General features: G+C 57.3%; 1 protein-coding gene across 1 annotated transcript in view; it reads right to left on the bottom strand.

Annotated features, from left to right (window-relative positions):
- Window positions 1–25,202, bottom strand: part of WNT7B (Wnt family member 7B) — a 56,042-nt gene that overhangs the window by 14,613 nt on the left and 16,227 nt on the right. Inside the window, exon 2 of the mRNA XM_003905700.4 lies at window positions 14,203–14,429. Within this exon, the coding sequence (XP_003905749.1) occupies window positions 14,203–14,429 (227 nt within the window). The remainder of the gene's footprint in view (window positions 1–14,202; window positions 14,430–25,202) is intronic.

Genomic DNA, 25,202 nt, shown 5'->3' with positions numbered 1-25,202 from the left:
GCTCTCACTAGGTGCCCCTCAGGCTGCAGGGGTGGTGGGCAGGATCCACATCAGATTCTTTTGTGTACCCCCCACCCACTGCTGTTTCCCAAATCCCATGCATGAGCAGGTCTGCGCTGGTCACCTCCCCGACACCACCTTGTCTCCAAGACAGCCCCGTTCTGATCAGACCCATTTCACAGATGGGAAAACTGAGCCTTCAAAGCAGGAAGTGATTTGCAATAGACCCATGGCAGTGACCACAGTCATCTGAGCTCAGCAGCTGCCCTAGATGTGTGTGGTGATGGGGAAGCTGGATGAGGGCAGCATGGAGCTCTGTTTGGGGCCGGCAGCTGTCCTGCTGATACACTTGGGTCTCAGGAGGCCTAGGGGCCTCTCTGAAGACCCACAGCTTACCCAAGCACAGGTCTGTACCCTCAAACTCTAGAGCCAGCAGCAGCAGCCAGCCGTATCCCTAGAAAATGCCAGAGCAGGCTATATTCTGGCCACCCCTCATCCCACAGCCCTCAAGAGCACTGGGCGGGTTTCTGAGTAATGGTCCCGAAGCTTCCAGCCCTGCTGCAGGATTCACTGTTTCCAGTGCAATCTATCTCTGGTGCCTCGGCAAGTCACCAACCCTCTCTGAGCCTGTGTTCCCATTTGCCACATGGAACTCAAAGTCCTCACCTTGCTGCACAGCGCTAGTTGCCAGCTCAGAGTAAACAGGACAAGAGGGCACGGTACCCACATCACCAAGATGGTGGGCAGTCCAGGGCCGGCTGAGGGTGGACCAGATGCAGCAAAGGACTCCAGGACAGGCCCAGGTGTCTCTCTGTGCTCCATGCAGACTGGGCTGGAAACAACCTCCTCCCCAGGGCCAGCCCCCTCAGCCCTGCCCAGCTGTCCCCTTAAATCCAGAGTATCAGAGCAGCAGAGTCCTCAGAGGCATGTGGGTAAACGGAGGCTGCTGGGGCAGGAATGGTCTGGCTACACAAGGGCCATCCAGCTCTGCTCTCTTTTCCATAAGTTATTTGAACTCGAGCCCTCACTAGACCCCCTGGCTGGGCCCAGGACAGCCTGAGAGGGAGGAGACGCAGCCCCCTGCTCTGCCCCTGTGGTGCCAGCCAGACCCTGATGTCCAGGGAAAGGGGGTGTGCTAGGGCAGAGCTGGGCCCTCATCCACAGTCATCTCACTCTGACCATGAGGAGGACGCTGGGGACCCTGGCAGATCTTTGTGAGTAGCTTCTAGAAAGAACAGACGTGTCTCCTGAACAAAGCTGGGGCTTGGGCAGGACGGGGCTTCCCACTCCCCTCTCAGGGCAGAGCTGAGGGCTGAGTCCACCCTCCCAGCCACAGCTGCCACTCCTCACCATCCACTCATGCTCCCTGCCACTTCCTAGCGTCCACAGGGGCCAGGGCGCTTTTACTAGCAAGCCGTGGCTGAGCTCCTAGTGACCTGATTAACTGCATGGAGGCAGAGGTGGGAGAGGTGCTTGGTGCCCTCTTAGGAGGAGAGCCAGGAGTCTGCAGCCTCAGTGCTGAGAAGGCCCTCGGGGACCATCCAGTGTGGCTCCATCCCAGCAAGGAGCCTGAGGCCCAGAGACGGGCAGCATGCTCCCCAAAGTCACACAGCAGCTCAGGAAATAGGGGATCCGGGATCTGAGGTTCTCAAGTGAATGAGGTGAAGGCAAAGGTCTGGGGGCCACACATGGTCCCGGAGCTTTCTGGAAGCAAGGGGGCGGCTCAGAGTCTGACACCCTGCCTTCAAGTCTAGACTCTGAAATTTGCCAGCTGAGTGACCTCAGACCGGTGAAGGGGCCTTTCTGTGTCCCCGCCTCCCTACCTGCAAAATGAAAGAACTGCTCCAATCCGGTCAGAAGGGCACATACAGTCCTGGGGGCAGGCTGACCTAAGCTTCATGCCTACAGGTGTGACATACGACACATTTGGGATCTTCGTGGGCAGACACACATTTGGGCATCCCTGGGCAGCAGGTGTGCGCCTCTGCACATGCCCCTGGGTGTACACCTGGGCTGACCCTTGGAGGCAGTGCCCGGGAGCGGCCGTGTGAACCTGTGCTCATGGATCTGTGCTTCTGGCCCACACAGTTCAATTCTCCTCCTCCCTGACAACCTGTACTTGTCCCTCTTTTTAAAAAATGACGTTTTGGGCCGGGCATGGTGGCTCACGCCTGTAATCCCAGCAGCACTTTGGGAGGCTGAAGCAGGCGGATCACCTGAGGTCAGGAGTTTGAGTCCAGCCTGGCCAACATGGTGAAACCCCATCTCTACTAAAAATACAAAATTAGTCAGGCATGGTGGCAGGCACCTGTAATCCCAGCCACTTGAGAGGTTGAGGCAGGAGAATCGCTTGAACCTGGGAGGTAGAGGTTGCAGTGAGCCAAGACCACACCATTGCACTCCAGTCTGGGCAATAGAGCAAGAATCCGTCTAAAAAAAAAAATGACATTTTCTACAACTCAATAATAAAATGGTTAACAACTCAATTAAAAAGGACAAAGACCAATGGATGAATGGGTAAAGAAAAAGTGGTATAGATACACAATGGAATATTACTCAGCCATAAAAAAGAATGAAACCCTGTCATTGCTGCAGTGGCACGTGGGTCATCGTGTTAAGTGAAAGAAGCCAGGCACAGAGAGACAAATATCACGTGTTCTCACTCACATGGAGGAGCTAAAAAAGTTGATGTTATTGAGGTAGGGAATGGAATGACAGATGCCAACGGCTGGGGAGGGTGTCGGAGCATGAAGAGAGGTGGGTTAAGAGGTACAAAGATGGCCGGGCACAGTGGCTCACACCTGTAATCCCCGCATGTTGGGAGGCTGAGGCGGGTGGATCACCTGAGGTCAGGAGTTCAAGACCAGCCTGACCAACATGGTGAAACCCCGTCTCTACTAAAAATACAAAAATTAGCCAGGCGTGGTGGTGGGAGCCTGTAATACCAGCTACTCGGGAGGCTGAGGCAGGAGAATTGCTTGAACCTGGGAGGTGGAGGTTGCAGTGAGCCAAGGTCAAACCACTGTACTCCAGCCTGGGCAACAAAGCAAGAATCCATCTTGAAAAAAACACAAAAAACAGAGGTACAAATACACACAGGTGGAAGGAGTGAGGTGTAGTGCCTGACAGCACCGTGGGGTGACTAGAGTTAATAACAATATATTGTGTATTCAGAACAGCTACAAGAGAGAACTGGAAATGTTCCCAACACACAGAAATGATAAATATTCTAAAGGAAGGAAATCTTAAATACCCTGACTTGATTGTTACACATTGTGTACATAGATCCACATATCACATGGACCCCATAAATATGTGTAATATTATGTATTAATTTCCAATCAAAAAATAAAAGCTAAAAAATAATAGGCCAAGGACCTGAACAGACATTTGTCCAAAGAAGGTGTAAAAACATCCAATAAGCAGACAAAAAGCTTCTCAGCATCATTAGCTGTCAAGGAAATGCAGATCCAACCCACAATGAGATGCCACTTCACACGCACTAGGAATAAAAGGTAAAAAAGACTGACAATAACAAGTGCTGGCGAGGATGCGGAGAAATGGGAACCCCGGTGTGCGGGTGGCAGTGTGAGACGCTGTAGCCACTGTGGCAAAGTTGGGCAGCTCCTCAAAAACTTAAATGTAGGGTCACCATGAGACCCAGCATCGCCACTCCTATGCATGCACTTCATAGAAATGAAACAGGCACCCACTTAAAACTTGTGCAGAAGTACTCATAGTAGCCTTATTTGTAACAGCCCAAGGTAGAAACAGCCCAGGTGTCCATTCGTGGACGAAAGGATAAGGAAAATGTGTTCTATCCATGCGACAGAATATCACTCAGCCTTAAAAAGGAATGAAGTATTGCTACATGCTCCAGTGTGGATAAAACTGGAACATATCAGCTGGGCACGGTGGCTCATGCCTGTAGTCCCAACACTTTGGGAAGCCGAGACGGGCGGATCCCTTAAGCCCAGGAATTTGAGAACAGCCCGGGCAACATGGCAAAACCCTGTCTCTACAAAAAGAAAAAAGAAAATACACACACACACACACACAAATAGCCAGGTGTGGTGGTGCACGTGCCTGTGGTCCCAGCTCCTCAAGAGGCTGAGGTAGGAGGGCCACTTGTGCCCAGGAGGTCAAGGCTGCAGTGAGCCATGTTCACACCACTGCACTCCAGCCTGGGCAACAAAGTGAGATCCTATCTCAACCCCCACCTCAAAAACCCCAAAACATCATGCTAAGTGAAAGAAGCCAGACACCAAAGGCCGCATATAGTGTGATTCCATTTCTATTAAATGCCCAGAGGAGGTGGAGTTGGAGAGAGAGACAGCACCTCAGTACTGCCAGGGGCAAGAGGACTGGGCTCAGTACTGCCAGGGGCAAGAGGACTGGGACTGATTAAGCCACAGGGTTTCTTTCTGGGGTGATGAAAAGGTTCTAAAATCAACTGCAGGGACAGCTACACAACTCAGGGTATACTAAAAACCATGGGCTTGTACACATTAAATGGGTGAATTGTAAAGTATGTGAATTAGATCTCAGTGAAGCTGTGATGGACACAGAGGACACTGGGTGGCTTTCAGAGGGCTTCAGACCCATGTCCTACTCAATTTAAACCCTCCCTGAGGCCCCATGGGTATGAACTAAGATCCCCCCACCTCACAATTAGGACACTGGGCTCAGGAGAGGCAGGTGACTGGCCCAAGGTGACACAGCAAGCGAGACACTGAGCTGGGATCTGATGGAGACACCAGAGTTCGTGCTCAGCCCACTCCCCACCCACCAGGACAGGGAAACCTGCAAAGTCTGCCTTGCACCTCACTGACCTGGATGCCACGCTCACCTGCGCCAGCCTCTGACACTCTACACACGTGCGACACTGCCTGTAACACTCACGTTGTTGCCACCTGTGTGTCCCCGGCACCAAGGACAGCCTCCCTCCTGGCTGGACCTCCCAGAATCCCAGGGGTGAGGCTCTCAGCCTCCCATCCATCAAGTACTTGCCCAAGGTCAAGTGCAAGGCCTAGCACACAGCAGGGCAGGACCAACACACCGAACCTGGGGGGCAGACAGGCCGGGAGCTGCTCACAGACAGTGCAGCCAGAGACCAGGGATCAGAGCCACAGAGAAGCCGGCAGGGCAGAGTGGCTGGAGGGACTGGGGTGCAGGGTGGCCAGTGAGGGCTCCTCTCAGGAAGGGATGCTGAAGGTGGGTCCCGAAGGATGGGAGAGGTGAGGAACACAGAGGTGCAGGGAACAGTGTTCCAGGCAGAGGGAACAGCAATGCTAAGACCCCGAGGTGAGAATGAGCTGAGCACGAGCGGTTTGTCCCAGCAGAGATCAGTGAGGATGAAGTGGGGGACGGCCCTTGGGGGCTGTACCATGTGGCCCTCAAAGACTTTGGACTTTGTTCTAAAAAGATGGAAGGCCCTGGAAGGTGTCACTTTGACTTACATTGAAAGGGACCGTCCACCCCACCCACTGGGAGGCCTGTGCAAGGGTTTGGGTAAGAAATGCTGATGACCCGCCAGGCAGAGGAGGTGAAAAGTAGCCAGGGCTCAGAGTCTTAGGGTCCAGCTAATGGGACAGAGTCTCGGGGTAGAGCTAACGGGATTAGCAAGTGGACCGCGTACGGTGGCTTAGAGAGAAAGGAGTGCAGAAGGGTCAGGCACGGTGGCTCACACCTGTAATCCCAGCACCTTGGGAGGCCAAGGCAGGCGGATCACCTGAGATCAGGGGTTTGAGACCAGTCTGGCCAACATGGCGAAACCCTGTCTGTACTAAAAATACAAAAATTAGTCTGGTGTGGTGGCGGGGGCCTGTAATCTCAGCCACTTGGGAAGCTGAGCCAGGAGAATCACTCGAACCTGGGAGGTGAAGTTTGCAGTGAGCTGAGATCGCGCCACTGCACTCCAGCCTGGGCGACACTCCAGCCTTTGTCTCAGAAAAAAAAAGGGTGCCAAAGGGGCCCCAGTGCAAGTGAGGGCAGCTGGTGGGTGCTGCTTACTAGGAAGCAGGACAGGATCAGGCGGAAGGAGTTGCCTCGGCCACGGGTGGTTTAAGGTGTCCAGGGATGGCAGGAGGGAGGCGAGGGGCGGGTGGGAACTCAAGCCTGGCACTGAGAAGATGTCCCAGCATTGCCCAGCCCCTACTTCCTGGGGCCAACCCCCCATGGAACTGGGGCTTGGGCTCCGTGACCCTGGCCAAGGCCCTCACTCCTCGAGCCTCAGCTTCCCCGTTACCATGGGATGAGGCCTGGTGTTGTGGGTTCTTTAAAATCCCTTTAGCAGGGGAGCTTTTGTGAGATAGACTTTCCTGAAGAATAAGTCAGGGGAGGGCTGCTGGGGCTGAGGTAGACTAGGGATGCAGGGTGGGGTGGGGTCCCTGAGGCCAGGCTGGGGAGGGGTCCCTGGGACATAGCTGGCTGGCGAGCTCTTTGGTCATCTGAGCCCCCGTCTGCCCCCTACCCCACCTGATTCCCAGGCTCTTCATAGCCCTGAGCTGCACGGTGGAGTACTGTCCCTCCTCCCCAGTTTACTGGTGTAGAGATTGAGACTAAGGGAGGTGAGGAGACACCCCTGGGCCACACCCACAGCTCCTGGTGTTACTCGGCCCAGCTGGTGTGGTGCCCGTGTCCAGGCTGGGGGTCTTGGTCTAGACAGGGCTCAAAGTGGCTGTTGGGCACAGAAGCTGGAAGAGAAGCTCAGGCCCCAGGTGGGGCCCCACAATGGCCCCCTGTGGCTGTCCACGCCCCAGCCTGCCCTTTGACCCCAGCCGGGGCTCAGTCACAGGGGGACAAGTCACCGCTTGAGCTAGTCTGGGATCTGCATCCCTGACACACACAGAGCTCAGGCTGGGGACATCGGGGTGGAGGCAGGGACCAAGGCATGGGCAGAGAGGCCTCCAGGCCACAGCTTGGCCCCAATCCCTGCTTGTGCAGTTGAAGGATCAGAAGCCCAGAGCCCTGGCCTGCCTGGCCATGCTGCAATCCTGGCCTGGACCACCCGGGGCCGAGGCGCGCTCTGGCCAGGGAGGGCTGGGCAGGCTGCCTCACACCCTGCTCCTAATTCTGCACCTTAAACGAAGGTGATAGCAGCACACACCTTGTGGGGTCCCACATGGGAGAGATGAGGCAGTGGAGGGCTCAGGACGGGTAGGAACATAAAAGTGCCGGATGCGTGTGGGCCGCTTTTATTAATATTACCCATCTCCGAGCAGGCCTGGACCCTAGGCCCGATGGTCCTGGCCTGGGTGCAGCCTGAGTGGGTGCTGCATGTGTGTGCATGTATGTGTGCATGTGTGTGTGTGCGTGTGTGCAATGTGCGCGTGTGTGCATGTGTGTGCATGTGTTTATGTGTGTACGTGTGTGTGTGCCAGGTGTACTACTGTATGTCTCTCCACACGTCTCTGTCCTTCCCTCTCTGTTTCTCCCTCTCCCTCTGGGTCCCTCTGTCCCTCTCTGTCCCTCTCTGTCCCTCTGTCTCTCTCCAGCCCCGCCCGGCCCCCGCCCGGGCTCGGGCTGAGTCAGCGTCTCCACACTAAGCTCTTCCCTGCCGTTGTCATAAACAGATCATTGGAAAAAGTCATGCCAGGACCAAACACGCTGGCGCCCATGCGCCTGAGGCCTTTGTTCCGACCCAGCGGAGGCCCTCACACGCCAAGCGGCAGCCCCCCAGGTGGGGATAGCAGGCTCCGAGTGGGAAGGACCTGGCCTTCCGGGAGCTTTTCCCCAGCCCTGAGGTGCTGGGGACGCCCAGGAGGCCCCTCCTGCATCCAGCCCAGGTGGCCTGCCCTCGGGAGTGCTCTGGCAAAGCCAGCAACCGCCTGTGTGAGGTGGCACAGAGACCCCTTCCTCCCCGGGGCTGCCCCAGGGCCTCTCAGCACCTGGATCCTGGCGGGTGGTTCCCTGAGAGCCTGCGGGCTTCTCTGGCCCTTGGGGGCCACGTGGCCTTGGGTGAGTCACACGGTCTCCTTGTGAGCCTCAGTCTCCCCATCTGTGACGTGTGGACGACAGGACCTGAGGTGGTCATGTGACAGGGCCCAGCCCAGGCGGGGGCTACAGTCATGAAAGAAATGACCCTCCTAAAAAGGCGGCAGGAGTTGGGCTGAGTGATGGCTGAGGGCCAGGCTGCTGTGCCCCTATGAAGCTGAGGGAGGGGCCCTACCCACCCTGGGGTCTGCGTCCTGCTTCAGTGGCCCGGGACTCTGGAGGCTTTGCCCATGGAACTCATGTGGGAAGCTCTGTGGGGACCTCCATGTCCTTATTCTAAGGAGAGACCCCAAATCCTGGCAGAGTCCCAGCCCCCGCCTCGGCCCCTCCTGAGGCAGGTGGGGCACCAAGGCCCCCAGGTCACTGGGCTGCACCCAGGGTCACACAGCGGGACCCGGGCAGGTAGGGCCTGTGTCCTTGGCAGTGGCCTCTCCACAGCCAGACCCCATCCCCACTCCACTCTTGTCCTGTCTGTCAGGGCCCTGCCCGGGAGGATGGAAAATTCCCAACTTGGATGAGTTCCAGGTGGCCTTGGAGGGGCCGTGTGGAAGGATTGGGACCGGAGGACCAGCCACCACCCAGCTCACAGGGCCTCCATGCCACCCCCAGGAAAGGCCACAGCCCCACCACTGCCACAGCCCCTCGGGCTCTATCCTCCCAGGTGCCTGTGAGCTGCCTTCCTGGGGTGGGGCAGCCCCGGCCTCATCCCACCCTGAGCCAGGAGTGGGCTCGGGCAGCCTCGCCTCCGGGAAACTCTTTCTGACCCTGACCGTCAAGGCCCCAGTTGTCCCTACAGTCCTGGCTGCCCGGCCCCTGAGCCTCAGAAACGTCCACTGAGCTGCCTTGGGCTGGGCCCCCCGGATGAGGGTGGAGGTGGGAGTGACCGGGGTTGTCAGCCTGAGGCCTGCAGACCACCAAGGTGCGGCCAGCATGAGACTGGGCCCAGCGAGCATTGCCTCCCAGCCTGGCCCCATTGACCTGTGCTCACGCATTGTGTCCCGGGTGCAAGCCCTGGCCTGGCATACAGCAGGCACTCAATGAATGCAGGCTGAAGAACAACCAGGCCTGATAAAGGGGGCTGCCCTCCTGCCCTCAAGCTGACTCTCCTCCAAAAACGGCTGCTCAGTGACCCTCTGCCCTCAGACTGCCCCACCCCACGCTGGAGGACAGTGTCCCGGGAGTGACAGTCAGATCCAGTTCAAATGTCCCGTCTATCTCTGACAAGATGACTTGGGGCCACTCCCTCCTGTCCCCTATGGGTGCAGCACCACTCAATGGAAGTCTCAGGCAAGCTGCAGGTGTCAGCTGAAATTTTCTAGTAGCCACATTAAGAAAAGTGAAAATAATTTTGGTGAACTTATTTTTTTTTTTTTTTTTTTTTGAGATGGAGTTTCACTCTTGTTGCCCAGGCTGGAGTGCAGTGGCATGATCTTGGCTCACTGAAATCTCCTCTGAGGTTCAAGTGATTCTCCTGCCTCAGCCTCCTGAGTACCTGGGATTACAGGCATGTGCCACCACACTCAGCTAATTTTGTGTTTTTAGTAGAGATGGGGTTTCACCATGTCGCTCAGGCTGGTCTCAAACTCCTGACCTCAAGTGATCCACCCACCTCAGCCTCCCAAAGTGAATTACAGGTATGAGCCACCGTGACTGGCTGGTGAACTTAATTTTGATAGTATATTTTATTTAGCGATTATATCCAAAATCTTACCATCTCAATATGTAATCAGTAGAAGAGTTATTCAAGAGATACTGTATTTGCTTTTGGGGTTTGAGTCTTCAAAAATCCATGTGTATCTTACACTTATAGCACATTTCAGTTGGCCCATACCATATTATGAACGCTTCCCTGCCAGAGGTGGCCTGGGGCCATCAGAGTGAACAGGTGAAGAGTCCAGCCCTCGAGACCTCGTCCCTGCTGGGGGTCACTGGGCCTGGCCTGCAAAGCCCTGCAGGGCAGTAGATGCACCTGGCCTGGAAGTCACCCTTTCACCCCACGACCCCTGGCCTCTCAGATACCCCGAGATGGGTCTCTTGGCCCCTCAGTCTGTCCAGCAGCTGACAGCCCTTGCTGAGCCCCCGCTGTGTGCAGCCCAGGAAGACACTCCGCATGCAGAGCTCGCCCCCAAAGCAAACAGGAGCAGGCGACAGCTGTGGTGGTGTCCCCGGCCGCTCACGTGAGCATGGATTAGGGGCAGTCCCTATGCCTGGTCATGTCTGAAGCCAGCACATGATGGGCAGGACTCCGCATTCCCTGGCAGCTCAAGGGTGGGGCTAGGGGGCCCGAGAGCACTCAGCCGCTGCCCCAGGCCCAGGCCTGTGGTCCTGGGGGACTCCGGGCTCCAGGGGCGTGGGGGCGGCGCCGTGGTTGGAAGGAAGCGGCCTGCAGAGGGAAGGCCCTCCCCTGCTCAGAATCTCCTATGCCTTCTGGGCCCTCCAGAGCTTCACTGGTGCTCCAGCCCTGCCCTCACCCTCCAGCCTCTGCTGTTGGCCCTGGAAGCTCCTGTCATTCCTGGAAAAGTGCTTTCGGCTTTCTGGCCCTGGAGCCTCAGCAGATGCTGTTCCATCCACCTGGCGCCCCCTTCCCTGTGCTCACCTCCAGGCTGGCCTGGGTCACCTCCTCCGGGAAGCCCTTGCTGACAACCCTGATTTGATGATAGTGCCTGTTTGAAACTCCCTGCCTTGCTGGGGGGTCCCAGGTTTCCAACAGACTTTCCTGGGATACGAGGTTCTCCTGATGCTCACGCCGCCCCTTTATTCTCCTCCCCCAACCGTGGCAGAAGACTGCTCAGCTGGGGACAGTCACCTCTAAGCTCATTTCTAGTCAACAGAAGAGACAAGAGACAAGCCTCTCTCGACGCATGAGGAATAGGCCTGGGATGGGCTCAGGAGGCCTCCAGGCATGAGGGGAACCACAGCAGTGGAGGGGAGCCTAGTGTGAGCCTTGACCCTCTGAGGGGAGCAGAGCAACTGGAACCCAGGGGCCCAGGGCAACGCCGGCACAGGGTCATTAGAAGAAACACCTGTCTAATGGGGAGAAGGGAGCGCTCCATCCCCAGAGGCATACAAGCACCCACACCGGGTGATGGAAAAGGGATTGGAACTTTGCACAGGGGGTTGATTTGCCCTTTTAAGGGGTACCCTTTCAGCCCTCAAGATTTAGGCACAGCCTGAGGTCAAGGCCTGAAAGGGGCTGTCCCACCCACACAGGCCAAGCCCCTTCTCAGGGCCAATCATTAATTGGCACTGCTTGAGTGGCTGTTCCCACAAGTGTCCCGGCAGCCTGCCAACCGATGGCCCAGCTCCCAGCCCATGCCAGGGCACCCAGCTGGCCTCGGACATGGCTAGCCTCCCTGGTCGGCCTCTCTTCCTGCTCATGACTTCCCGCAGCTGAGCCCTGGAAGGGGAACAGGGCCTGGCGTGTTTGGGGAGGAGAGAGGAGCCAGATATGCCTGAAGCTCTGGTTTTCAGAAGGGATGTGGGGAACCAGGGTGAATATGGGAGGCAGCTACTCAGATTCCAGGCTAAGAAGTTCACTTTATCCTGAGGCCATAGGGAGCTACTGCAGGTTTTGGAGGAAGGGCTTCTGTTTAACTCAACAACTAGGGCTGGTGTGGGCAGGAGGCAGTGACAGCTGCCAGAGGAGGGCCAGAAAAGCAGACCGTGCTGTGGCCATGGGGCAGAGCCCTGAGGTGTGGGGGGAAATGATACCAGCTTTCTGCTGAGACAAATGGCCTGGGGGAAGCTGGGGACAGGAGATTTAAGTAACAGGGTGCTGAGTGTGTCGGGCCAGATGTTCGCATGGGTCGCGGAGAACGGAAGCCGTGGGCAGGAGTGAGCCTGCAGTTGACAGGGCAGAGCAGGGCAAGGGGGCCAAGGGGCACCTGGAAGAGCCGGCACTTCCCAGCTGGGACTGGGCGGAGAAGTCCAGGCTACAAGCCAGGGCCCAGAAGCCAGGGAAGAAGGGGGAACAGTTGATACCAGGAAGGCCACGAGAGGTCCAGACGGAGAGCAGTGGGGGCCCCCGATCAAGGGTGTGAAATGAGGATGGTGGGTGTGGACAGCTCTGCCAAAAAGTTTGCTTCTGAAACGCTTGGGAAAGCAAGGGGGGTGTCTTAGGTGAGTTCCCCAGCAGAAGAGACTGTGACGGGATGCAGCACTTCCAGGGTCGAGGAACAGGACAGCACACACAGCCGCATGGCCACACAGCCTGATTCCCAGGCGAGCTCAGGGATCCCACAGAGATGCCCAGGGCGGCCCACATGTCCCTCACCCCATGTCTCATGGTCCCAAATAAAGTTCAAGCTCCCAGCCCTCTGTCGAGCAGCAGGACGATTTCCACGTCTGCCCCTCTCCTGGCGCGGTGAGGCAGCGAGGATTAGCAGGAGCGGCGAGGGACACCTGATCCACGCTCAGCTCCGCCGCAACTCCCCGGGGGCTCGGCCGGGAGGCAGGGGCACCCACAGCTGCCTCCGAGCCCGCCAGCTCAGCGCTGAGGGGCCAGGCAGGCAGATGGGCCCTAGCATGAGTGAGTACTCGTGCCGACACCCTCCCCACCGGGGTGGATGGGCAGCCCTGCCTGCCACAGCTGGCACCTGGAAGGAGGGAACTGCACTTGGGTGGTGGGGCCCCAGGGAGCGGGCGGTGCCACCCTCCTCACTGTGCCAGGCGCCACCCACAGGCTGCTCACCACAAAGGGGCCCCCAGGGGCTTTTCCCCTGCGCCACCCCCAGCCCCACACCAGCGTTCCAAGCCCTGCAGAACCTAGCTCTGGCCTGTGTCCCGGCAGCTGCGGCTCTGCTCAGCTCCAGGATCAGAAGGACATGTTATGCCCATGGGCTAGGCATCCCTGCAAGCCTGGCACTGTGCCCGAGTTATCCCCCCTCCTCTGCCTCTCGCCACAGCCTGGAGGGCAGGGCACATCACTAGCCCCACTCTCATGCACAGAACAGCAATTTATTGAGCACCTGGGAGAGCCACAGGGACCCACACAAGGGCCTACTGGCTTGGAGCTCACGTCACCCGTGGGGAAGTTGAGGCCCTGAGCAGCCCCGAGTGACGTGCTCAAGGTCACACAGCTGGATTCAAACCCAGGTCAGGCTCCAAAGATCCCTTTTCCTTTTTCTTTCTGAGACAGAGTCTTGCTCTTTCACCCAGACTGGAGTGCAATGGTGCGATCTCGGCTCACTGCCACCTCCCTCCACCTCCCGGGTTCAAGCGATTCTCCTGCCTCAGCCTCCCAAGTAGCTGGGATTACAGGCATATGCCACCATGTCTGGCTAATTTTTGTATTTTTAGTAGAGATGGGGTTTCACCACGTTGGCCAGGATGGTCTCAATCTCTTGACCTCAGGCGATCCACCCACTTCGGCCTCCCAAAGTGCTGGGATTACAGGCATGAGCCACCAGGTCCAGTCCAAAAGTCACTTTTTAAAGCCTCTCTCTGGGCCTCAGTCTCCTTATCTGTAAAATGGGTATGATGAAGCCTTATCCCCAAGGCTGTGAGGACAGGGAAGGGTTGTGGCCTCAGGGGCTGTGCACAGTCAGCAGGGATCTTGCCAGCCCACCTGGCAGGTTTTGGTGATCTCTTGGTGTCCATCAAACCAGAGGCCCACCCACTCCGCACATCTGCCCACCCGCCCTGCCCTCCGGCCATCGGATTCTCCGTGCTCCATGCGTCATGCTGGAGCATCCTGCACAGTTCACTCGGCTCCCTCTACCTGGAAGCCCCTCCACTCTCAGAATCCACGGCATTCACGCAGCACTTCCTGTGCCCCAGCTACCCCCTGCAGTAAGCATTACTATTCGCTACTCTCCAGATAACAGGAATGGAGGTGCTGCCAGAAGAGGCAATGTGCCTTCCTCTGCACAGCTGCTAGGCAGCATCACAGTGCGTCCCAACCACTGCACAGCACCGCCAGCACTGCCACGCAGCCAGCCTACGGGCCCACGGCCACATCACGACAATGTCCTCCAGCCCTGAGCAAGGACCCTCATCTGCACACAGCCTGGCTCCCATCGAGGCCTCAGACGCGGCAGTGCCCCCTAGGGCCAGGCCAGGCACGCAGAAGGGCTCACAGGAAGGCAAAGAAATCGACCCCCCGGGAGGCGTGTGCGGAACAGTGGCCTGGGCTGGCCTTCAGTGGGTGGCCTGGCCCACTGCCCCGGCCACGATGGCTGGGCCCCTTGAGCCCAGAGGCGCCCTTACCTACTCGGAGCTCTTGCCCAAAGACAGTCTTCTCGCCGAGGGCAGAGCAGTTCCAGCGTCCAAAGCGGAACTGGTACTGGCACTCGTTGATGCCCATCTGCGCCCCCTCCCCGATCACAATGATGGCATCGGGCCGGCTCTGGCAGATGGCACGCTGCCGCGGGGCTAGGCCAGGAATCTTGTTGCAGATGATGTTGGCTCCCAGGGCCACCACTGATGACAGTGCTCTGCAGAGGGGAGGAGACAGAGGCTGTGAGACAGCGGCGGCCAGCGCCCCTCCTCACCCCCACCACCTTTCCCCCACTCGGCCTCTCAGTCGCAAGCCCTGCACTAGCTCTGCCCACCAGGGCACAAGCAGATCCCTGCCATCAGAGGGGCCATTTCCCATCAACTCACACGCATGACCCCAGGTGACCACACGTGTCACCCCAACTCACACGCGCAACCCCAGCCACATACACCCAGGCCTCTGAGCCTCAGAATACAAGAATCACGTAACCGCAAGTCCTACAGCTCTCCAGGCCGCTGAATCAGATACACAGCCCCTTCAGATTAGACAGGATCATGCTTGGGATGTGGCAGCCGCCAACTCAGGACTGTCTGCAGCTGTCTCCAAGCGGCAGACCCCAACTCCCCGACCAACGGGGCTTCCCCCTCATTTATAAATTCCCTGATGGCCCCTCCGTGGCACCTGGGCCAGGTGGGCTGCTGAGCAGAACAGCAGCCAAGCCCACCCAGTACTGACTCCAGCTCTGACCTGTGTGTACCTTTGAGAAGGCACTCCCTGTCTGAGCCTCAGTTTCCACACCCATGAAATGGGGGTATAAACCACCCATCCCCAGGCTCAGACGACCACAGGGAGAAAGGCTGCACCGGGAATGGCGGCTGTGGCTGTTTTCTCTCCTGTTGGGGTGACTGGGTGCATGCAGAGGAAGAAATTAGGCCTGCAGCAGGGGCCTTATTGCAATACTGCAGCTTCGCAGTGGTCCCCCAGGGGTCCTTTGTCACTAATCTCCTAGCAACTCTCAGGACCTGAAGCCCTAGACAAGAACCTGCAGGTCCCACTCACTCCACTTCAAGTGTTATAAGAGGGATTGTCGTTGTTTGTTTGTTTGTTTTGAGACAGAGTTTCGGAATCTTACTCTGTTGCCCAGGCTGGAATGCAGTGGTATGATCTCAGCTCACTGCAACCTCCACATTCCGCGTTCAAGCCATCCTTTTGCCTTAGCCTCCCGAGTAGCTGTACTACAGGTGCCCACCACCACACCAGGCTAATTTTTGTATTTTTCGTAGAGACGGGATGTCACCGTGTTGGCCAGGCTGGGCTCGAACTCCTGACCTCAGGTGATCCACCTGCCTCGGGCTCCCAAAGTGCTGGGATTACAGGTGTGAGCCACCGCACCTGGCCTTGTGTGTTTTTTTAATGAGGTGAAATTCCCATAATATAAAATGAACCACTTTGAAGTGTACAGTTCTGTGGCATCTAATACATTCAATGTTGTGCAACCTCCAGCACCGTCAGGTTCCCAGATATTTCCACCACCCCAAAAGGAAACCACACCCATCAGTCACTCCCCGTCCTCCCCTCCCCGACCCCGGCAACCACCAGTCTGCTTTCTGTTCCCATGGATCTGCCCATTCTGAACGTTTCCTATGGATGGAATCATTCATCACGTGACCTTTGGTGTCTGACTTCTTTCACTTAGCGTCATGTTTTCAAGGGTCATTTGCGTGGTCACAGGTCAGTGCTTCATACCTTTGTAAGGCTGATGACATTCCATTGTGTGGATAGACCACATTTTGTGTATCTATTCATGGCTGGTGGACATTTGGGCTGTTTCCGTCTTTGGACTACTGTGAGTAATGCCGCCATGAACGTGCGGGTAAGGTTTGTGTTTGAGCCGCTGTTTTCGGTCTCTGGGGCACGGACCTAGGAGTTGCTGGGTCAGGTGGTCCCTTTGCTTTCTGAGGACTTGCCGGACCGCCTTCCACAGCGGCTGCCCCAGTCATCTGGCTTTAAGCACCCATGGAAGGGGCAGTAAGCTGGAAGGAGTGGGGCGGCTGGATTCAGGCAGACCTGCAGGCAACAGCGGGTTTCAGCACAGTGCTTGGCTTCAAAACAACAGATCGGGCCTGTTTAATGAGGGGGAAAGATGTGGGAGTTGGGGGGACCGCCAGGGGCCCCCGAAGCTGATGCCCATGGCCCTGGGCTCCTAGTGTGCTGGGGACCCTTCTACCTACTGCCCGCCCGCCCTTTTCTTGAGGGAAACAAGTCAGTGATTTTCCAGGGCAGCCGAGCACCCACAGCCAGCTGGAAAGTCCCCGTGTGGCCTGAGCCCACAGCACGTGCTGCAGCCGGGCCGCCAGGGCGACACTCAATCCCCAAGGCCCGCCCGGCCCGCCCACTAATCTGGCCAAGACCTTCCTGGGTCTCCCACGGGCACAATGGGCAGAAAAGCCCCAGACTGGCATGGAGGAAGAGCATCTGGATGGGTGGGGCGGGGAGCGGGCTGGAATCTGGGGAATTCAGCCCAAAGTAATTGTAGATCCTCGGAAAACCGAGCTGGGGAAATGAGATGGATGGGAACCCTGCCGGGCATCCTGCTTGCCGGGGGACAGAGCCCGCCTCAGTCCTGGCCTGAGGGACACTCTCCAGTCCCAAATTCTCCCCGCAGCCTCAGGGCTGAGAAACCCCCATTATCTGCAGTAGATGCCCTTGCTGGGGGGACCCTGATAGGACTTAGTGTGGACCCTGGGGCAGCAATGGATCATTGCGATGGCCAAAGCCCTGGCCTCCCACCTCCAGGCAGCTGTCCACCACTGGCCCTGCCAGCACCCAGATCTGACCATGTCAATCCTCTGCTCAAAGCCCGTCCCTAGGTCCCCGTTGCCCAGGGGACTATCCAAGCCCCTGTGCCTGGAACTAGAGGCCTCTTGGGGTCTGGCCTCGGGTGACCCCGCCTCCCAGCTGTGTCTGCTGGTCCCTCCCCTGGGTGCTGCTCCTTCTCTGTTTTTCCTGTCTGACATATTCCATTTCCCTTTCAGGGCCCAAGTGAAAGCCCCACTGTGCTCAAGCTCCTTATTCCCTGGCACTGAAGGGGAGCACAGTGGGCGCTGGTTTTGCAGGTGTAGAGCCCATTCTCCAGTCTCACAGTCACCGTGTCCATGCCCGGCTTCCCCACCAGACGGTGGGCCCCTCCAGGACAGTGTCAAGTCTGCTCAGTCAGGTCTCAGGGCTGCCAGGTGTAGCCATCTCGAGTGTTTGTGGTATAGATAAATGAATACATGAACAAGTCAGTACTTAAGAACCACATCTGAAAGAACTCCTACAACTCAACAACAAAAAGACAAATAACCCAGTGTGACAGTGAGCAAAGCGCTTGTAGACATTTCTCCAAAGAAGATATACACATGGCCAACAAGCTGGAGAAGATGCTCAGCCTCGGTAATCACTGGGGAAGTGCAAACCAAAACCAAAATGAGATGCCACCTACACCCACTAGGATGACTATGATTAGAAAGAAAGAAAGAAAGAAAGAAGGAAAGAAACAAGTGTTGCCAAGGATGTGGAGAAATTGAAACCCTCATACATTGGCGATAGGAGCATGCAATGGTATCGCCACTGTAGAGAATAGTTTGGCAGTTCCTCAGTAAGTTCAACCTGGAGTTACCCAGTGATTCCACCCCTTGGTATATATTCAAATGAACTGAAGACAGGTGTTTAGACTAAAGCTTGTACACAAATTATCACAGTAGCACTACTCACAATAGCCAAACAGTGGAAACAAATTCAAATGCCTGTCAACAGCTGAGTGGATAAATCAAATGTGATCTATCTATACAGTGAAACATTATGTGGCCATAAAAACAAGCGAAGCACTGGGTTATGCCACAGTGTGGAGGAACCTCAACAATACAATGCTACATAAAGGAAGCTAGACCCCAAAACCACATATTGTGTGGCTCCAGGGATATGAAATGTCCAGAATAGGCAAATCCATCGAGACAGAAAGTAGAAAGGTGATTGCCAGGGCTGGGTGGAGAAACGGGGAATGGGGAGTGGCTGCCTAAGGAGTATGGAATTTCCATCTGGGGTGATGGAAAGTTCTGGAACTGGGGGTAGTGATTGCACCACATTGTGAATGGACTAAATGCCACTGAATTGTTCATTTAAAAATGGTTAAAGTGGTAAATTTTATTTTACGTATTTTAACCACGATTTAAAAAACTCTATCTTTACACAGGACTTCTGCACCCCAGTGAAGATTAGGTCCCAATTGAAGGGGAAGTGAGAGGCCCACCCAGCCGACGCCCTGCTTGCTGCCTTGCACACTTACCCGGGGTGTGTGGGGCTGATGGAGCAGGGGGACTAGAGCCCCCAGTAGCCCACTGTGTGCCCGTGCACAGGTGAAAGGGGAAGTAAAGGCATCGGGGAATAGAATACAGGCTCCTGCACTGTATTTTGTGCCAGGAGTATAAATAATTAGATGTGGTTGATAATTCAGAAATAATTTCAAAATTGTCCCCCTTACTAAGTGAGGGTGTCTGTGTTTCCACTAACAATACCAGGTGCTCCCATTCTGAGGGTCGATTCTGGGCCGTTGGGACCTCAGACCTCACCGGTGTATCACTTAATCCTCACCTTGCTAGGTGAGTGGTGCCATCCTCATTTTGCAGGTGTGCAGACTGGAGCTCAGAGAGGCTAGGGGACCTGCCTGGGGCTGCACAGCCAGGCTTGGAGCCCAGTCTCTGAGTCCAGAACTCAGGTAGAAGAAGGAGTGCCACGTAGTAAGTGTGGGACATACGCTGGAATGTGGCCTGGAGCAGGCACTGGGTCGGCTTTTCACTCTCAAAACAGCTTGAGTTCTTCCTTTGCTTAAAATCCTTCAGGCCGTACAGCAATTCACTCCAGGTGCACAGGCGGCTCCCATGCAGCTGCCATCCCTGCCCTCCCACTGCTGCCCCGGGCACTGTCCAGTCTGACCCCTGCCCTCCCGGAGCTGGCCTGGCCCTGCCACACCCCACCCCAGACCTGGCCCATGCCATTCCTTCCACCTGGAGGGGAGGGGTTGGGGAGAGGGGTGACTGGGACTGGCCCTCCTTAGAGAATGGTTGGCGTGGGAAGTGGGGGAAAAATATCTACCAACTAAATAGCCAGCGATTTAGAGGAGGCCAGAGAGCCACGCGGGTAGCGTGCTCTCCCCAGGGCCACTGGGGAGCGTGGGGGCACTGAGGAGCGTGGGGGCACTGAGAAGCATGGGGGCACTGGGGAGCCTGGGGCCACTGGGGAGTGTGGGGTCACTGGGGAGCGTGGGGGCACTGGGGAGCGTGGGGGCACTGGGAAGCACAGGATCACTGAGGAGCATGGGGGCACTGGGGAGCCTGGGGCCACTGGGGAGCGTGGGGTCACTGGGGAGCGTGGGGGCACTGGGGAGCGTGGGGGCACTGGGGAGCATGGGGCCACTGGGAAGCACAGGATCACTGCGGGGTATGGGGCCACTGGGAAACGTGGGCTGGCCATGGGCACCCTCAGCAAACCCTATGGAGCAGACCCAGCTTCGCTCCAAGTGTGAAAACTCTCAGGGGTGGCTCCCTTGTCCTCGGCTGCTCTCCTGGGTGCCCAGGGAAGGTTGGCCAGGGAGGCTCTGAGTGGCTGTGAGTGCAGAGATGCTGGGAGCGGGGGCGTTCATGTTTCAGTCGCTGACCTTTTCCATGGAAAAATTCTGCCCCCGGCTCATCCCCCTGCACTGAATGGGGCCTCGGGACACAGGCGAGATGCCAGGTGGGATGGGCAGGTTGCAAGTTGGGAAAGTTTCCTTACCCCAGCCTGGGCCAGCCCGCTGCAGGGAAGGCGCTTATGGGAGAAGAGTTTAGCCCTGCAGACGAGAAGCCTCCTCCTCATTCCCCAGGGACTGTGGGCAAGGCCCTGCAGTCTCAGGCCAGGGACCAGCAGAGGCTCAGGAGCTTCCTGAGATGCATCCCGATGCAGGTTTTGAGCCAGCCCCGTGTACAAGGAGGGGCTGCCGCTGGGTAGCGGGACGACCTTGCTCTTTGGCAGAGTCTCCCCAAGGCAGTGGGGCTGCCTTCAGGAGGAGGTGGCTGCAGTAGGGGTGAGGGGAAGGTAAGGACACTCCAGCCCCTTCAACCACTGCCAGGTGACAGATGAGAGCAGAATTGGACAGAAGGCGAGTCCTTGGCGGCAGTGTTAGCCAGGTGCCAGGCCAGCCCCACAACCCTGGGGCGCCTGAGTCTGCAAATTCCTAGCTGTGAGACTCAGGCAAGTTTCTTAACTGTGCCTCAGTTTTCTCCTCTGTAAAATGGGAGTGATAACAGCCCATATCCATCTCAGGGCCGCTGGGAGGGCCCATCCTGTGACGTCCACAGCACGGGCCGCTGGTCTGCAGTGAGAGCCCTCATCATTAACCCTTGAAGCTTGAGACTGCAAAGTTCATTACTGACTCATTCACTGGACACACAATGTCTGACCCCCAGGATCTAGCCTTCCCCTGGAGATCAGGGACCAGCGTCTATGGGGCCCCAAGCCCGAGACCAGCAACTGTGAAGCCACTGGGTATCCACATCAGCCACTGCACCTACCACCAGTGGGTCCATGCTCAGATCAGCCCTTCCCTGTGGCCCAGCAATCTCTCTCCTGTACCCAGGACAAACCTGTGCTTGTGATCACCCAAGGATATGCACATGGGTCTATCGCATAAATGGGGAACAACCCAGGCGTCTGTCAACAGGAGGATGGAGAAATTAAGTGTGGTCCATTCATGCAGCGTGACTACACGGCGAAGAAGCTGCCGACCCGCGTCAACACGGATGGGCCTCACAGACACCACGGTGCGTGAAAGAAGCCAGGAAAGAGGATGTGTGGATTCCACCACTTCTAAGAATCTCCGGCCGGGCGCCATGGCTCACGCCTGTAATCCCAGCACTTTGGGAGGCTGAGGTGGGTGGATCACGAAGGCGGGAGATCGAGACCATCCTGGCCAACATGGTGAAATCCCATCTCTACTAAAAATACAAAAATTAGCTGGGTGTGGTGGCGGGAGACTGTAATCCCAGCTACTCAGGAAGCTGAGGCAGGAGAATCGCTTGAACCAGGGAGTTGGAGGTTGCAGTGAGCCCAGTTCGCACCACTGCACTCCAGCCTGGTGACAGAGTGAGACTCCATCTCAAAAAAAAAAATACCCAGAACAAGCCCACCTCATCTTGGAGAGAGAAGTCAGAATAGTTACCCTTGGGTGGGTGGCACCAACTGGGAGTGAGCAGAGGGAGCCTGCCGATATACCAGAATGTTCTTTGTCCCCAGCTGGGTGGTGGTTGCATGAGGGCACGCATATGTAAAAATGCATCAAGGTGTGCACTAGAGATTTCCGCATTTTACGTAAATTATATCTCAGCATAAAAGGAAAGTATTACAGTATGTGACTTTATTGAAATAGGGCAATAACAAAGCAGGAATGGAAACTCCAGGCTTCTTACAATAATTAAAATACAGAAAACAGGCCGGGCACGGTGGTTCACACCTGTAATCCCAGCACTTTGGGAGGCCGAGGCGAGTGGATCACCTAAGGTCAGGAGTTTGAGACTGGCCTGGCCAACATGGTGAAACCCTATCTCTACTAAAAATACAAGGATTAGCCGGGCATGGTGGCGCACGCCTGTGATTCCAGCTACTTGGGAGGCTGAAGAAGGAAATTGCTTGAACCAGGAGGCGGAAGTTGCAGTGAACCGAGATCACGCCACTACACTCCAGCCTGCATGAGGGAGCAAGACTCCATCTCAAAAAAACAAACAAAAAAACCCCAGAAAACACACTTCAAAATTCAAATGCCAACATTAAAAATCATGCCCGTGTGCTTTGTGTGTGCCTGGCCCGCCTTGCGGGTGCTAGCGTTTCCTGCACACATGCTCCATGGGGCCGCTGGGCTGGGCCAGCCACCGACCTAAGGCAGAGCTGGGCTGAGCCAGAATGCCCTGCCAGGGCTCCTCTGCCTCAGCCTGTGCCCATCAGTCAGCCTGTCCCCACCAGCCTGTGCCCATCAGCCAGCCTGTCCCCACCAGGCCCTCAGCCTCTATGGACCCTGAATGCGGGCAACAGCCCACCGCAGCAGCTCCCAGGCAGTGAGAAGGTTAAGTGCAGGAGACCCCAGGGAGTTGTGGGGGCTCATAGCCCTTGGTGGAGTGCCCTCCTGCTCTGCCTATGCCCAGCCTGGCACTCAGGCAGTGGACAGAGCTGCCACATAGCGACCATCCTTCCTCCCAAAGGAGCAGGGCCATCAGCAGTGATGGGGAGGAACAGGGTTGTGGGACGTGGCCCCTCTGGCCAAGACCCTCATTTGGGCGGTGCCATCTCTGCCAAGGCCCAGCCTGGGGGCTCCCTCCTCCAACATTCTCAGGAGCTTTGGGGTAACCTATCATCTCACTCTTGGGTACCCTGAGCCCAGGTGGCAGGGGGTGGGCAGCATCTCACCTGTGCCCGGAATTAGAGTCACGCTGTCCTCTCCCTGACACCCTGCTGTGTTCAGGAGTAACCCCTGCTTCCACGCCTCCCCCAGCAGACACCTTTGCTGTGTTCAGGAGTAACCCCCGCTTCCACGCCTCCCCCAGCAGGTAGGTGTCTAACCTAAATCCCGCATGCTGTCAGGGTTTTCAGTGGTTGAGGCAGAGTGAACACCCACTGCGTGCCTGACTGGCCTCAGAGTCCCCTCAGGGCTGCTATTTCAAAGTTCGGGGGGCCAAGGGCTAGAATGGTGGCAATAATCATGATTACTCTTCCCTCAGAACAGGAATCGGAGGTCCAGAAAGGTTCAGCAGCCTTCCTGGTAGCTGAGGAAGGCTGGGAGCGAGCAGGGCTGGAACCCACCCCTCCCGTCCCAGTGCCCTGTCATCAACCCTTCCCCTGGGACATACCCCATCCCTGACCCTCAAAGACAGTGGGGGCAGGATGGGCAGAGTGTGGTCACTTGTCCTCCTGGAGAGCCACCCTCCCATGCAAGTCTCTAGGGGCAGGAGGCTGCATCTGGGGCCAGGCTGTGTGGGGTTGGGCCCTGAGGAGCTCTTGGAGAAGGAAGCCCCCCGACATGCACCAAGCTGCAAGTATTCTCTCAGGCTCCAGACTGAGTCATGGGCCCTCCACAAACAGGTCTGAGCCCCCGTAGCTGGGTCCAGGATGGCAGAACCCTGTCTTACTCCCCACGATATGCTGGGCCTGGTGCAAGGCCAGGCGTGGCAGAGCCTCAGCTGTCACCGCAGAATGAGTGAATGAATGGTGGGTGACAAGTGGCTGATAGACACTTGCAGGAGACACTCTTCCCCGACAGCGGGCCCTGCCTGTGCAGGCAGGGGCTAGGGCTGCAGGCTGGGTGGGCAGCAAGGCTGCCGTGGGGCGTCCCCTTGTCACTCAGACTGTGTTACAGGTCAGTTGAAACCAGCTTGTACCCCCACTTCACATAGGGTTGAGAAAATGCCCACAGTCCATGTCAGGGCCCAGCGTTTAAAACTGGGGGATGGGGTGGTGAGGAGTATGGGGGTGAAACCACCCAAAGTACCCCTCAAGAGGGCACAGCGCCCCGCCAGCAACAGGACAAGCTGTGTCTTTCTGGTGGTGAGGCCTGAGAGAAATCGGCTATGCTATGACACAGATGTGGGCTCGTGTCCTGAGGAGGCCTGGGAGCCAGGCACCTCCACCTCAGTATCCCATTTCTCCTCCAAATTCCCAAAAACCAACCCCACAAACCACAGCCCAGCTCCATTTTGCCAGTGGAGGTGGGGGGGCGCAAATGGCCCCACAGCAGCCTGGCTGGACCCCTGCTCTCCCACCTCGCTCTGGACTGGACACCAGCTCCCAGCACGGCACCCAAGCAGTCCTAGTGCTGCCCATCCCACCCAGTTTCAGGGTGGAAGCAGCCCCCACCCCGCCGCTGAAAGCATCCCCGGGAAGGACGGGGCAGCGCTCCGTCGGGGAGACACGAGATCTGACTTCTTCCTGGAACCCAGCTGGAGCCTGCCCGGGATTCAGCATCCCAGACCCCCTAGAGCCACAGGAACCAGAAGCGGAACCCCAGGGGCCGCCTGCCCTCCCCCGCAGATAACATGCACCTCTTTCAAACAGCTCACGGAGGTCAGAAAGCCTTTCCCCAGCACGCCCTGCTCTGCCCCCAGGGCACCCACCATCCTACCCCTGGCATGGGTCCACGCCCCACCCTGACACCAGCAGGATCGTGGCCTTGGGGCCTGCCTGAGCCACCTCCCGGCCCCAGCCCAGGCTGCTCCTCCTTGGCCACTTTGGCCAGGTGGCCCCAGGCCTGCCCCCTCAGTCCTCACTCTTGCCCACACTGCTTCCTAGCATGCTGGCGCCTGACCTGCTGAGCTCTCCACTGCAGAGACCCCTCCTTGGGGAGTCATTCCCACCCACCAGCCCCCTCTGGGAGCGCCCAGACTCTATGCTTGACCTCTCAGGCTGTCCTAAAGCCACTGTGTCAGCGGCAGACTCCCCAGGGCAGGGGTCCCCAGCATTGCCCAGCACCTGGCCAGGCCCTAAGCTCAACATGGGCATGAGCCACCCCACCCCTCCAGCTGAGGGAGCATGGGCAGCCCCCTCCCCAGCTCTCTGGGTGGCAGGGACAGGCCGGCTGAGCCTGGGCCTGATCTCCGGCCTCCCTCCCGGCCCCTGGCCCTGGCTGCTGGGCTGCCCCGGGCTCCTGCAGCCCACGCTCCTGGCCCGGGGCGCTTTGTAATTCTTCCTTCTCAGGCATCTTCTGGCAAAAATATTTGAAGAATGCTCCAATTATCTGTGATCAGCCAGGGAGGCGGGCCTGGATCCACCCATCCAGGAAGTAACTCAGCAGATACCCGGGAGGACAGCGCCTGGCCCCCGTGCCCACCCAGGGCCGAGTCCTCGCCAGCCTCTTCCTCAGGTGGGCAGAGGGTTGGCCCGGAACTTTCCATCCATATAGGGGCTCGTCTATGGCTTTGGAGCCCAGCAGGGT

The sequence above is a fragment of the Papio anubis genome, chromosome 16 (assembly GCF_008728515.1).
Source record: "Papio anubis isolate 15944 chromosome 16, Panubis1.0, whole genome shotgun sequence".
NCBI lineage: Eukaryota > Metazoa > Chordata > Mammalia > Primates > Cercopithecidae > Papio > Papio anubis.
The sequence above is the reverse complement of the archived record's forward strand: the minus strand, read 5'-3'. Positions and strand labels throughout refer to the sequence as shown.